Source organism: Pipistrellus hanaki (assembly GCF_964339955.1).
Source record: "Pipistrellus hanaki genome assembly, chromosome: 3".
NCBI lineage: Eukaryota > Metazoa > Chordata > Mammalia > Chiroptera > Vespertilionidae > Pipistrellus > Pipistrellus hanaki.
This window is the reverse complement of record NC_140505.1, coordinates 40,815,731-40,831,113: the sequence shown is the minus strand read 5'-3', so window position 1 is coordinate 40,831,113 and position 15,383 is coordinate 40,815,731. Positions and strand designations below refer to the sequence as shown.

Sequence of the window (15,383 nt, the reverse complement as noted above, 5' to 3'; positions counted from 1 at the left end):
CTTTCTAGGTACCAGGTGAACAAACTAAATGGTTATTTAAGACAATGCATGGAGAGATGAGGAGATTCAAGCTTGGTACCCAACACAGCCAATTGTCTGTGAGAAATTTAATAGTCCAAGGATGAGAGAACTCTGGCAAGCACCATACACTCCGAAGCTGACTAAGTCTGAAATACATATTACATTCTAATCAAATGGAATTTGGAGATTCAGAAATTGATGTGCTCTTTTTTGAGATTTTGCCATTTTTCTTTTCACTTCTAGGAAATGCAAGGGTGGAAACTTTACTCCACACTCCAAAGCTCTACGAGAGCCAAGAGTTTGGCTGGCTATAGTCTATGACATGTTACTCATCATGGACACTCCAGTATATTCCAAGGTCCTCACATGTCACTGCCAAGGGCAGTCTCTGTGGTAGCAGACCCACAGAGGCTGGCTTCTTGGTTAATGAGGCCCTCCTGTCCCCTGCTCTTTTCCACCATGCCACTCACGAAGCCTATTCCTGGCGGCTTTCAGACCAAGGGCCAGCCTTGGAGAGAGTGTGGCGTGGCAGAAGCACATTTCTGCTGTCACCTCAGCATCTTGGAGTGAAAATGAATATCTGGCATGCGTATTAAACTTTAATTGGTTGAACGGACAACTGGACGACTGAACACTTAGCATATTAGCCTTGTATTATATAGGATAGGTGAAAAAGAAAGGAAGGCTCAGCCTTTATTCAGCCACACGTTTCATGTGTCCTAATCCTGGGTGCTAGGGAACATTGATGAATGTTACAGGAAATGTTTTCTCTTTCTTCAACATTCAAGTCATCTACCCATCCATTCACTCTGTCATTCATGTCTGACTCTCTGTCTTCCTAGTTTTCTCTCTGGCAGGGACCCATATAGAGGAGGAGAAAGAAATTGACTTGTTGTGGACACTTTCAGTTCTATAAAAAGGCTAAAACTGCTTTGAATTAGTAAGGCAAAATTTTACATATACCTCCATCACCCCCCCCCCCCCCCCAATGAAGTAATTTTGGGTTAAAGCTATCTCATTAAGAAGTAAATATCTTTAGATTTTTATTCATCAAAACATAAAATTCCGATTTTCTTTGACTGATTAGAAATTATGTCTCCAACCTATTTTTATGACTGTTCTTTCCTAGGGTTTCTTCTACAAATATCCAAAATATATCTTGTGTCATAAAATACTTATATTCTTTTGGTCAGTTTTTTTTTAAACCAAAATGCCCTGTGTATTTTGTTGTAAACTCAATTATAATGATTCAGACGTGGAATGCAGCCTGATGTTCTAAATCTTGAGAAATAGACATTTCATTTGTACATACAGAGTGGGAAATGGGACAGGGGGAAATAAGAGATAGTATTAGTATTACAAAAACAGTTTATAAGCAGGTCAGAAAAAGGAACACACTGCAAAGTGGTTAATACTAAATGTTCATCCAGTCTGAATAGAGTTTTGTCTTTATTGGTTAGAGTTCATGTTTATAAAAAGGAAATTAGTGAGCCGTGGCCGGTGTTGCTCAGTTGATTGGGTGTTGTCCCTTGCACCAAAAGGTTGCCGGTCAGATTCCCAGTCTGATACATACACCAGGTATGGAGCCTAATACCTGGGTTTCAGGCTCGATTCCCAGTAGGGGGCATGCAGGAGACAGTCAATCCATGTTCTGCTCTCATATTAAAATATTTCTCTCTCTCCCTTTCTCAATAAAGAAAATTAGTGATTGTGAACCATTTGCCTTTGATAACATATTCCATTCTCAGTATCTTAAACTTTAGAACTGTGCTTCTCAGTGTAGTATATCAGAGTATCCGAATCATTTGGGGACATTGTTTCAAAATTTATGTTGTTCTATCTGTCCCCATTTTGGTAAACCAGCACCTTCAAATCAGAACATATCAGAAACACATTTGCAAGTTAACCATCCGGGGTATCTCACTGCATCAAGCGAGAATACACCGTGGAGGACCATGGATTTCTCAAAGGAGTCTATTCCAGGATTTGGATTGTGGCTGAGTGATTTGGGGGAGGGTTCAAAGAAGCAGGGCTTCAGACTACATTGGGCACTGTCAGAAAGCAGGGACAGTTCTATAATAAGGCATCTCAGTAAATTTGATCTGCAAGGAGGGAGCCTCGAGTGAAGATCAATCTGTAAATGGTAAACACCTACCAAACATTCAGATGGCATGTTGACCTTGTTTTTGTCTTTGCTTAGACACAATTTTGAAGTGGCCTTGTTTTGTTGCATTTTACTATGACCTTAGAGTATCTTATCTGAGCTTGATGTTCTGTGAGTCTGTTTAGACTTTGTGGACAGTGGTGACCTAGCCTTGAGTGCCACGCTGGCTTCTGAATGCCAAGGACAGCTTGCTTTTCTTTCTTCTTCTTTTTTTTTAAAATATATTTTTTATTGATTTTTTTCACAGAGATGAAGAGAGAGGGATAGAGAGTTAGAAACATCGATGAGAGAGAATCATTGATCAGCTGTCTCTTGCACACCCCCTACTGGGGATGTGCCCACAACCAAGGTACATGCCCTTGCCCAGAATCGAACCCGGGACCTTTTAGTCTGCAGGCCAACGCTCTATCCACTGAGCCAAACCGGTCCTGGTTTGCTTTTCTTTTTTAATATCTACCGTTTGCTCTCCTCTCTCCCACAACTGTAGTGGCTACTTCATTTTAGTGGCATATTTCCAAGATTTTATTACAAAATAGTGTAAATGTACAGAGAAACTAAAAATAATAATATAATAATCATCATGTATCCATCAAACAACGTAAGAAATAAGAGATTGTAGATACAAGTATTTAAGTATGTCTCTCAAATCTTAATTCCTCCTGGGAGGGAACTGTTATCTTGAATTTAATGTTTAACATTCTCAAGTATCTTCATTCCCATTTAAAACATAAACACATGATACGTTATGGTCTCTTCTTCTAGGAATTCTGTAAGATCCAACATTAATACACACCAAGATAATTTTTAATTCTGGGGTTGCTTTAAGTAGGTACTGAAACCTCAAACTACATGAGGAATCATGAAGCCCCCTGTACATCACATAGGGTCACAGGGCATGAAATTATATAATTATTGATAAATATTAGAAATGAATTTTAAAGATCCCATAAAGTATATGTGGTTTTCAAGTTGTTGGTTTTACTTAGCAAGATGCTGGGTGGATTTTTCTTCTTCTCTCCACAGCTTCTGCTAGACATTTTTGACACTAAAGGAGCCACACCAATTGGAAACTCACATTTTCATTTCATGAAGCCAAGGTTTGGCTCCTACTTGCAAATAACATAACATCAAAACAAGTGGCCTGGTATACCCAGCAATAAATCTGTTAAGTCGAATACAAGAATTTCATTACCCTTTACTTCACATTTCTGTATACTATAACCGTTAATTAAACACATCAGTGCCTTCCTCCTTATAGGCGAACATTTTCTCTCTGACAAGAAATGTCAACTGAGAGAATGTGTGGCATCTGGGACCTGCCATTAAAAACACACTCACTTTCACCCAACGAAAAGCTGATGCATTCTGACAGATGGACAGGCAGACAGAGAACTGGGGGCCCATTCCCATCTTTTCTCGAACTAGCTGTCTGAGACTACGGTGATGGGACTGATTGTCTTTGCCTTCGTTGAGGTTTCCAAGGAATCACCCTTATAAGGATCTGCATCTCTTGTCATTGGGTGTAATTTCAAATAAAAGCAGAAAATCGCCGTGGTCTTCCAAGGTCATTACATGACAGGGACGGGAACTAAATATCGGGCTGCTTTAACAGGAATACCATGAACTGGATGGATAATCCACAGCACACAGTCATCTCTCCCAGTTCTGGAGGCTAGGAACTCCAAAGTCACAACACTGCAGATTCAGTATCTGGTGACTGCTGCCTGCTCCCTGGTTCCCAAATGCCATCTTTTTGCTGAAAGAAGGGATGGGTTAATTAGTTATTCAGGGTTCCTTTTCCTAAGGCACTAATTCCATTCATGACCTAACTAACCACTGGGGTTTTACACATATGAATTATGGGTAAGGGGATAGGAGGGGGCACAGACATTCACACCATAGCATCTGGTTCACCAAAAGTCCCATACCATCTGGATCACCAAAAGTCTAGACTGTTTGCAACGTTAAGTACACACAGGCACAGATCAAGTTCATGGGGATGGCTGGAGGGGTCGAGGGGACAAACGCCCCTGGATCTGAGGGCAATGTGAGAGATGCGAATTCCTCTAAGTCCTTATTGTTTCATACTGACATTTAGCTTGTCTTTGCAGGGGAGCACTTAAGAATCTGTCCTCAAGAATATACCTGCTGCACCACCGAAATGGAGGACAAGCTGAGCCAGCAGAGCAAGCTGGAGTTTGAAAACCTTGTGGAAGAGACCAGTCACTTCGTGCGTACCACCTTCGTGTCCAGGCACAAGAAGTTCGACGGTAGGCAAAACAGCCCACTTCCACTTTGTTCTACCTGTGCTTTTCTACGAAAAACGCCATGGTCTTATGGGAAAAACCGTTTTTTGTTTGTTTTTGTTTTTTAAGTAGGAGCTTTTCTTTCCCTCTTAAATATTTATAACTTTTTTTTTAAAGCATGTATTTTCTTGGCCATTTAGATAGTAGTATCTTGGAAAAACCTGACTTAAAGAGCTGTTTTGCACTTGCAGTTTGCCTATGAGAGTTCTGAAAGATGTAAGCTCAAGTTTTATGATCAGACTGATTCTAATTCAGGTTTTGTAGTGTGTCTTCAGTTTTCATTTTTCCTTGAAAGAATTGAATGCCATTTAAAATGATTTGAAATACAACACTTTGAAAGAGACAGGCATGTTTGAAGTGCCAATGACATGGTGTCCTTTATTTTAGACTGCCTCCTCCCGATAACATAGCCAGGTTTCCCTTTCCAGCTGCAGTGCTTTCTGCATAAGGTTTAAGTCCCCTATTGATTTCCTGATTATATGCAATTGACTTCACTTCTAAATTCTATTTGTTAAATAAGCCGTTTGTATTAGAAAGTGCAAAGTGAGAAAGCAATTATAAGTAGAATTCCAGTATTGGATTTTCTCATCCGAACTTCGGAAGTATTTTGAAGCAGTCTGATATTTATAAACTGAATTAATAAGGATAAAGTTAATATTCTTAAGTGGTGTGTCTTCTTAGGGCTCTAAGAAGTGAATGTACCTTATGGTAAAGCAGACTTGCAAATCCTGGTGAACCTTCCTTGTGCCCTTAGTCCTATTAAGTTGCCTAAGGCAACAGAACTGCCATTCATTTCCTTCCCGCTCTCCAGTCAATGCACAACAGAGCCAGTGTAGAAAGAGGCCTGCCCGAGCTTTTCTTTTTCTTTTTTTGTTTCCCTCAGTAGTAGGTAAAGCGTTCTGCTTCATTGCTGCTTTAAATGAGTCTAACAACACCAATTTCTTTCAAATCAGTCCTCCAAGTTCTAAAAGGCAGGTCCACCCGGTTTCAGTATTCAGGATGATGTGAAATTTTCCACCTAAGCGAATGGGACTTGTATTTCCTGCAAGTATTTTTCAGCATCTTCACATTCTTCTGCTCCCTCTCTCTCTGTGTTTGACTTTATTATGTAGATATATATGAAAATAATTTCTAGTTCTGAAGTGTTACTGTGAACGTTGTTTGTTCCCTTGAACGCACCCAGGGAGTACTTGGGAGTTATGCTTGATTGACAGATTACCAATCCAGTGACATTCAGGAGCCCCTGCAGGGGCTCTGTGTTTGAGGAACTATAATGTATCAGTTCAGGTGGAGGCCACTTGAGACACTCCATCTTTTGTGACAGGAAGCAGGTGGGAGGGACCTGCTGCTGCTGATTTCTACCTGAGTCTCTGGAAAAACAACTCTAGTGCCTTTTATAAAACTGTACCCTAAAATTAGGTTGCAATAGTTATAGGCAGTATTCACAGTACATAATGTTTATCTTTTAATACAAATAGTAGATGTCAGGTAGCTTTATGGAGAGTTTTTTTTGTTTTTGTTTTTTTGTTGTGGAGTAAAGGTATTCAACAAGGCTGAGTGAGATACTTTTGTATTCTCATATCAATAACAATTTTGTTGAATTTATAATTTTTAATCCCACATCTCATTTATTTTATTAAGGAAATCTCCTTCCCTCCCTTTCCCCTTCCTCCTTTCTCCCTTCTTGCTACCGTCCCTCCCTCTCTCCCTTTTTACAGGTGTGTTTTAAATTATGTTAAGGTATTTAGGGGTATTAAGTCAATCTGTTTGACAGTACATTGACTTTTGATTAAGATTAGATCTGACATAGAGGGTGATGAATTATTTAGTAGCAGTGCATTTCATTGCAGTTACATTCCGCTGAAATGGGAGAGAAGTTTAAGGTTTTTCCCAAGAAAGCTTTCAGCTAGACTTTAAAAAAACATCTGGATGTGTCCTGGTGAGCACAGCTTCTGTAGAGCTCAGTCTTAAAAAAAAAAAAAAAGTTATAGAAACATGCCAATTAAAAAGTCACCATTATCATGTTTGCCTTTTCTTTTGTCAATTGCATGAAGTTCAGTCAGGCTTACCTTCTTATCCCTAGAAAGTGATGCCCTAAGTCACCTTTTAGGAACTTCAAGTGTGTAGCTTTCCATTTTTTCCCCTGGCTGTTCCCCCCCCCCCCCCCCCCCCCGCCCCCTTCACATTTCCCAGTGGTGTTTATTGATGAGTATCCATTGGTAAGCACAGAAGAACTATGTAGGGTCAGTTCTGGAATGTTACCTTCCCAGTCTTAAGGGCTTTGCATTTTATTTCCCTAAAAGGTGACTTTGAAGGATCACCCCTTAGGAATAACAGGATAGGCATATAAGTCATTTCTATTCTGTGAGTCATTGTGCATTTCTTCCGGGGTCTCCTGATCAAAAGTGTGCCCTTTGCATTCCTGCCTCTGGTCCCACTTTAATCTCGAGATCTTGATTTGTCATCTGTGTTTTGCATGTCTTTATTGGCTAGATGTTTTATTTTATTTTAAATAATGTGAATGGTGACTATATTATAGGAAGAGGTGACCCCTTTCCTCCCTATTTTCATTAAGTACAATAACATTTTAAATTATGCCTGGTACATGTGATTCAGTCCAAACTATATGGAGAGGCCAGATTCAATCATTGTTAAAATTAGTCTATAGTTGTTGCTTTCCTTGTTATTCTGGGAATGTTTTGATTCCATTAACCTTTGTTATTTGACAGAGGTGACTTTTAAATTTTGGAATTCAAAATATTTAACATAACACTGCATTCTATTTGTTGTCATATTCTTTCCCAGTTCCTATTAACATCTTGAGTAATATTTATAAGATAACACTGTATACATTTATAAATATGCATTGGGTGATTGGAACCTAAACCTGAATTAATATGCTTTTTTCTCTACATTCCCAAATGGCCAACTTTTGTTCCATATACCCATTAGCCTAAAAGATGTAGCTGAGAAGCAATAAATTGAAAAAAAGGTTGAATATGAAGACAATGAGTTGAAAAGTATGTATTCTCAATTGCTGAAATTTTCATTTTTTTTTGCAAGGAATTTGCTTATCACTCTGTGGAATTTTTTCTTTTTAAATATAGAATTGAAATCTATGATAAATGTAGATAAAATAAATGTTTATATATTCTTGACACTGGTGCTTTTCCCTATACCACACCTTTTTGTATGTTTACTTTCCTTTCTCTGGCCAAATCTCCACCTCTGGTTTGTATTACATACCCCTGCAGGCCCTTCACCATGTTGGTCAGGGTCTGACTGCTGCAAAGAGCCCCTCAGAATTATAGAGATACTTTCAATGTGATTGAGAGGCAAGCCCAGATTCTCTGTTACACCCCAGTGGGGATGAGCACTCAGCCTGGTTCAAGTGGCAGGTGGTCATAACATTTGGACTTCTTACCTTTCTCACTCTGCCCTACACCCAGCCAGAAGTACACAAAACAAATAAATCATAAAAGTTTACAGAAAAAGGAAGGGACATCTTTGTGCCTTCCCTCAGTGCCTAGCTTTTTTTGTTTTGTGACTGTCTGACCTGTCCAATTGGCATTTCTGTCTAAATCCCAATGGTGGTCATGCATGTCAGTGGTTGATTTGTTAGAATCCTAGGGAAATGGAGAACAAGTGAACACTCTGATAGTGGTAACTGTAATAATGGACAACACCTGGTCTGTACCTTGCCCCTTCTAGATGTTCGCCTATTTACCGGGGTGACCAGCACTCTCAAGACACACAGCTAGTCAGTGATTGAGTCAGCCTCCTTTCTGGACTGAGCACTCCTGACTCCTTGTCCTAAACACTTCTACTGTCATTGTTTGAGTGCTTTTCAGTCCCTGAATGTGTGGAGATTTTATGATAAGCAGCATCAATTCCTCTATCTCCCTCAGCCTGCCCTGCCCCCAAGTAATTGTGGGGAGGAAGTAGAAATGCCTTTCAGAGAAAAGTGGGAGATTTTTTTTTTTTAATTTAAAAAAATATAATTACCCACCTAAATATAGTCCAGCCTCCAAGGAACCTGGAGTTTAGAGAGAGTAAATACCTTGCCAAGTTTCCACCAAAATGATGAAACCAAGAGTGTAACCTAACTGACTTACATCAGTCTTAAAAATAGTGATGTGCTAGGAAGTCACTATTTGGTTGAAATTCTCACTAAGCTTTTATTTGGTTTGTATGGATACTGGCTAGAATTACTGATATTCTTTACCAGTCAATAGTGATGTTGGTGGGTAAAGAAGCTAGCCACTTTTTTTTTTTTTTTTTTTTTTTTTTTTTGTGAAGGCAGAATAGTATTCAATTGCAAGTTGTTCTAAATTAAAAGGAAATGATTGTTTTGTGGAATTTTTTTTATTGAATCAATAAAGGCATATTATTTATTCCCCTTAGGTACCAAAGCCTGGTTGCCTCTATCTTGATGTAGGCATCTGCTTTTATTCTTTGGGAACATGTATGGAATATAGATAATTCAGGGACAGGAAAATTTAGTTGACAGGGCATTTTATTTTGTTTATTTTTTCCCTCAGATTTATTTAAGCTGAAATTTATTTGCATTTGAAACTCAATATGAAGGGTTTTTTTGTTTGTTTATTTAGTGTGTTCTTCTGGTCTTATTATTTTTCTCTCCTTCTTGATTTTTATTTATGTATATTAATGATATACATTTGTCCAGAGATTTTGGCAGCAAGTACATTTTTAAAAGCAAAATAAAAAAAAAGTTCAGCAGTAGTTTCCATCTTTCTGAAGAACTTATTCTACAGTAACATCCTCAGAATTCTCATTTTACTGAATGAGGAAATAATTTATACACAGCACCATAATATTTTATACTGCAAACCTGCTGTATTTTCTTTTAAAATATCATTTTTCATCTATATAGTGTAGAGACAGCAATAATATAATGATAGCTTTAAAGTATGGTCTACTTTTCTCAGAGAATACACTTACTTGAAAACCAAGAAAGCCTAAGTAGTTTCCCATATGGTGATAGAATCTTCTGTATTTCCTGTCATATGGATGGTGTGTGTGTGTGTGTGTGTGTGTGTGTGTGTGTGTGTGTGTAATTTGAATTTGGAAACATTTATTCATAACCTACCATATAGAAAGCACTTAACCAAGTCTGTAATAGATTTTAAAATGACTAATAATGTCAAAAATAAGGTCACAGTCTATCACAATGTTTACTTATTGGGGAGACCTAAGCTTAAAATTAACAAAGAAGGCAATTGACTGTCTCAGAAAATAGAAACAGAAAAGAGGGAGTCAAGTTTTATTTAGATGTGCTAAAGATTTTGAAGAGGTTCGGACAGAGTCCTTAAAGAATAACTTAAGATCATGATTGTTAAAGAAGCGTCAGGAGGAGACAAAGGGTACCAGAGACTTTGTATGCATGTTCACAAAGTCAATGGCACTTGTAAACATATTTACTATTAACTTTTTCCAAACAATAATACTTTATTAACATTTAACATTTATCTATTTCATAGACAAACTTTAGACACTTTCTTGGTTTTGTATCAATCGGGCATTGTTTTGTAACAAACAACTACAAAATTTCAGTGCATAAACAAGAAGCATTTATTTTTTGTGTCTTTGGATTGGCCAGAGTTTGACTGCTATGGGCTATGTTCATGGAGTATAGATTTGATTTTTCTGCTCCCGAGGTCTCCTGTTCTTTTGGAAGTGGTACTGTATCGTGGGCAGGATTCGTGGTGCAGTTTAGAGACTTAGTTAAGGTTGGAGGCATGATGCTTCTTAAAGCCTAAACTAAAATCGGCACACTGTCTTTTCAAGTTCTATTGGCCAAAATAAATGTCATGATCATTACCAACATTAGTGGGACAGAGGTTGAGGTGGGGGGAGAAGTGAATGTTTCTGTATGTTAATGTACCATAGTCCTCAGCTGATAGCCTCTAGCTATTTCCGAGTTATATATATATATGTGTGTGTTTATATATATGTTTATATATATGTTTATATATATGTTTATATATATATTTATATATATTTATATATTTATATATATAGTTATATATATATAGTTATATATATATTTTTTGGGGGGGCAGGGTGGAGGGGGGGATAGATTCTCTAGGAACTCAAGAGCAATAAGTATTTCTTGGATATAAAACCCCTGTTTAACTAATACCTCCCATATTCTAGGACACTGACAAATATACACATAAACACACACATACAACTTCCATGATGTGATTCAAGAATAAGATGTGATATTCCCATTTTATGCTATTATTCCCCTTCATCATTGTGCGGAATAACAGGTTAACTGTCATTCATAAAGGTTAGAATGTTAAGCATTACAGCAATAAATTAGCTAAATGCCACCTTTAAGTTTGCTAGGCTACCACCTCAATAGCATGTATTTCGTCTGAAGGACACTCCTCTGCAAATCAGAATGTGCTGTCTTGGGTTTCAGAAATTGAGAAACAGTCTCACTGGCATTGGAAAATAATCTGCCAGTTCTCCCAAAGGACAGTTCTTGAAAACTAAGAATCAACTAAGCAGGGATTTGGCTTTGGCAAAACTACTGAACAGATTTATACATCACAAATGCCTTGCATTTGAACAATCTTGGAATATATGATGCATGGTTGGGTGTTCTTTAAATGCGTTGCACACCAACTCACACCTTTGTACAAGGGAGTTTCTCCTCTCCCTCTCCCTCTCCCTCTCCCTCTCCCTCTCCCTCTCCCTCTCCCTCTCCCTCTCCCTCTCCCTCTCCCTCTCCCTCTCCCTCTCCCTCTCCCTCTCCCTCTCCCTCTCCCTCTCCCTCTCCCTCTCCCTCTCCCTCTCCCTCTCCCTCTCCCTCTCCCTTTCTCTTTTCTCTCTCTTTCTCTTGCTCTTGTTCTCGCTTCCTCTCTCTCCATAGATCTTTCAAGAACCAAGGATGCATATACCTGATCAGCAGCTTCATGTCCCCAGTGATAGAATGCTATCTTGCCACACACCTCAAAGTTACTTAAAACACATTATGTTCCCTTGTGGTCATAATGTTATCATCTTATTATCACCAGTGTCCTTGCATGGTGGCTTTGCTGAGCAGCTGTTTCACAGACAAGCCAATTTCTTTTAAGTATTGCTCTAACAGACACTGAAACCAGCCTTACCAAAAGGTTTCTTGGTCATGAATGTTAATGAGCAGAGAAGTATCTGTTCCCTGACAGTAGCTCACTAATCCTTTGAATAAGTATGGGTAAATTGCAGGAAACTTTTATTTCAGTTAATTTGATCTGCCACCGAATAGAGAAAACAGATTTTCTTATTTTAATGAAAATTAAGAAACATATTTAATGGTGGTTTAAATTAGAGATCAGTGGAAACATTTTTGTCTTAGGACCTGAGAACATAGTAGCTCAGTGTAGATTGGTTTGCTTGCATAGTGTGTGTCAAGGTAGTGAGACCTGTTATCTCCAGTTAGGTGTGATATGCAATGGGGAGCAGCATAAGTCACTCACTCTTTAAGTGGGGATTTTGTGTCAAGAGATTCTTAGACTTCCTTCTTGATACACAATTGAAATAAAATATGTGCATCCTCCTCCACTGAAACAATATAAGATTTCTCTTTCCTAACAAACAAACAAAAAAAACACAACATGGTAAAAGCATAAGAAAAGCATTTGCATGCTTCCTCAAGATTCAAAAGAAAATAATTCTGGGGAAATATTACCTCAATGGCATCCTTTGTGCTGAGGGATTCCCTGAGGTGGATGGATAGAAGGAACAAGATGGGCAGAAAGGTGATCATGCTCAAAGCTGTTGGATAATTGCAGTGGAGTTTATTATTATAGTCTCATTTGTATATGGTTTTTAAATTTTGTAATAAAAGTTTTGAGAAACAGAGAACTGACATGAGCATATACAGGATCGAAAATTTCCATAGGGTTCTGCAGTGGATATTTTCTCTGTTTTCCATGTCCCGCATGGAAAAATGACAGGTTCCTGAGTGGAGGAGCTGGGGATGAAGAAATTAGAGAAAGAAAGAGACAAGAGGCAGAAATAGATTCATAAAGCTGGGAGCTAGGTGGGCGCCATCTCTCTGATGGAGAGGCAGTCACACTCACCACAGAGGACACAGCATATTTATTGGCTTCCAAAGGGGAGTTTAAGGTCAAAAGGAGTTTTGGGTGTGCCCAGATCCTATTCATCAAGATAGGGTAAGCTCCACATTTTTTTTGTACAAGATTTAGCATACCAAGATCTGGGTAAGTCAAGGTCCTATTTGTTCCTCATTCCAAGCACATGGATAAAGATAAGAAATGGGTACTGATAAGAAATGGGTACAATGGAGGTGGGGGGGGGGAGGAAGGAACGAACATTTGTAATAATATGAACAATAAGAATTTACATATACATATACATATACATATACATATACATATACATATATATATATATATATATATATATATATATATATATATATATATATATAAATAAATCGGTACTGATAACAGGATTCTGCCAGTGCCCTCAGGCTCAGCTGATAAGAATTTTAAAAGAATGTTCATGTGCCTTCTCTGGTGGCTCTCTACAGAGTTCATTCATTCTAGACTGAGAGCAATGTCCATAGGCTAAAACACATGTACATTTTGTGTACTCAACAATAGTAAATCACATAACATTTCAAGTTGCAAAGATGAACACAACTTATAAGGAATTTACCTCAGATCAAGGCTGCTTAGTGTCTGCTTCTGTTCAACTTTTTTATTGTTTTGCTGGAAATGCATTTCTGGTTTAGTAATATGGACAGGACTAGTAAGGTGAGGCTTCATATATAGATCTCCCTGTTGTGGTTCAAAATGTTCAACACTTATTTAGAAGCTACATGGACACCAAGCCAGACTATTCAAACACAAATGTTGGCAAGATTCAGAAGAAAATGTGGAACGTATATTATGAATGCATTATCAATAACACTTCTTTAATACTCCACAGTTGCCCAGTGATTTCTGATTGAATGACAGCATGGAAATGAGCTCTTGTAATGTCACATTGTGGTAAATCCAAAGGAAGAGGCAGATTGCCTGAGCAATTAATTCCATATACTTCCAAGCATTCCGTTATGCTGGAGGAGAACCCTGACCCCATTTGTGGAGGTAGGGTCAGTGACCAGCTAATAAGCTTGCATGGTTCCCAGAACTCAGAGAAAAATTTAAAAATCACTCATTACAAATTTCAGAATTTTGCATTTATTGTGCTTTACAGGTTTGTTGTATTCATTAAATGGACAAATATTATTCTTGGGATGACTATACATAGCAGTAGTACATGATCTTCCTACTGTTTCCTCCCTACCTGCTGGTATGATTGAATCCAAACAACTGCAAAAATGAAAAGCAAACTTTGAAGTAAGATAACAGGAAATTGGGTCACTCAGGCCTTTCCATTTTGGAAGGAGTTGTGCTTTTCTACATATTTTATTTTTATTTTTAAATTTTTCTTTGCATATTGTTCTTCGTTTAGAAGAATATTGCTGTGGTCAGTACATGTTATAGTTCTCTCAGCCCTCTGAATTAACTCAGATCAAGGCTATCTCTTTCTCAATACTTATGTAGTTGACACCTTATCATTTTCACTTATTTAGTGTTCTTTTAATAGCATTCTTAATGGATAAAAAGCATGATCTATTGCATCCTCTCTGTTGAAGTCTAAGCTCATTAATTATTGGGATTAGGCCTCCTATTTCTATTTTGTCTTCCTACAGCTCACTTAATAGAGAGCATATTTAATTCTGCTGCAGTGCTGTCTGACTAAGGCACCGACTTGCACAAATCCAAGGGCACAGACCAGTCAGATGGATTACTTAAGGTCCGGTAATAAATACAACAGGAGAAAATAGGAAGCTTTGAGTTCTAGTTATCTATTAACTCTTAGGGTCTATAAACCTGGAAGTCATATTAGATTTCAGCAGCATTTGCTCCAGTGGATTTAATGGAAATGAATTTAAATTCTCAAAGATGATCTTCATTGAGAGTGCAAATAGAAGCCCGTACTTCAAAAATCAGGATGAGTGTGTTCTCTATATCAAACACACACACACACACACACACACACACACACACACACACAATGGCACAAGTGTGTGTGCATATAAGTAAAGAGTTGTGCCAAAACCGGTTTGGCTCAGTGGATAGATCATCGTCCTGCAGACTGATAGGTCCCAGGTTCGATTCTGGTCAAGGGCATGAACCTTGGCTGCAGGCACATTCCCAGTGGGGGTGTGCAGGAGACAGCTGATCCATGTATCTCTCTCATCGATGTTTCTAACTCTCTATCTCTCTCCCTTCCTCTCTGTAAGAAATCAATAAAATATATTTAATAAAGAGAGTTGTTAAGATGCACAGGAGTCACTTAGAAAAGCAGTTAGCACACACTTTTCTGGGTTCAGATCCTGTAAATTTTGATAATTTATTCTTGATGGGTCCCCTCAATCTTCATTTAGCTTATATATTTGACATTTCTGAAGCAGGTTGTCTTCTCGGCTGCTGAATATCACTGGGTAAGTGGAGCTGACAGGTCAGTAATCAGGACATGGAGTTGAGGCTCAGAAAGATGACAGATTTAAAAATCTTTTTGCTATCATATTAACATCAGTTTGTGGTCTGCTAATATAAAGGTCCCCACTGTGTATGCTAGATTTCAAGCACTTATTGATCATTAAACAATGCCTTTTATACATTAAGCAAGTCTCTCTCTTTTCCTTCCGATTTTGACAGTGAACTATACTCAAGAGCCATAACTCGTTTGATCTTTTGCAGATGAAAATTATACTTTATTTGAATGTTTCATATTTGTGAACTACAAAGTTATTTTCTTTTTTCTCATATTAATTTCGAGCTTATATGCTTTAATCAACA

At 38.0% G+C, this 15,383-nt stretch overlaps 1 protein-coding gene across 1 annotated transcript in view; it reads left to right on the top strand.

Annotated features, from left to right (window-relative positions):
• The window catches only part of GPC6 (glypican 6), a 1,067,089-nt gene that overhangs the window by 262,591 nt on the left and 789,115 nt on the right, over positions 1–15,383 (top strand). Inside the window, exon 2 of the mRNA XM_084876725.1 lies at positions 4,297–4,455. Coding sequence (XP_084732851.1) covers positions 4,297–4,455 — 159 coding nt within the window. The remainder of the gene's footprint in view (positions 1–4,296; positions 4,456–15,383) is intronic.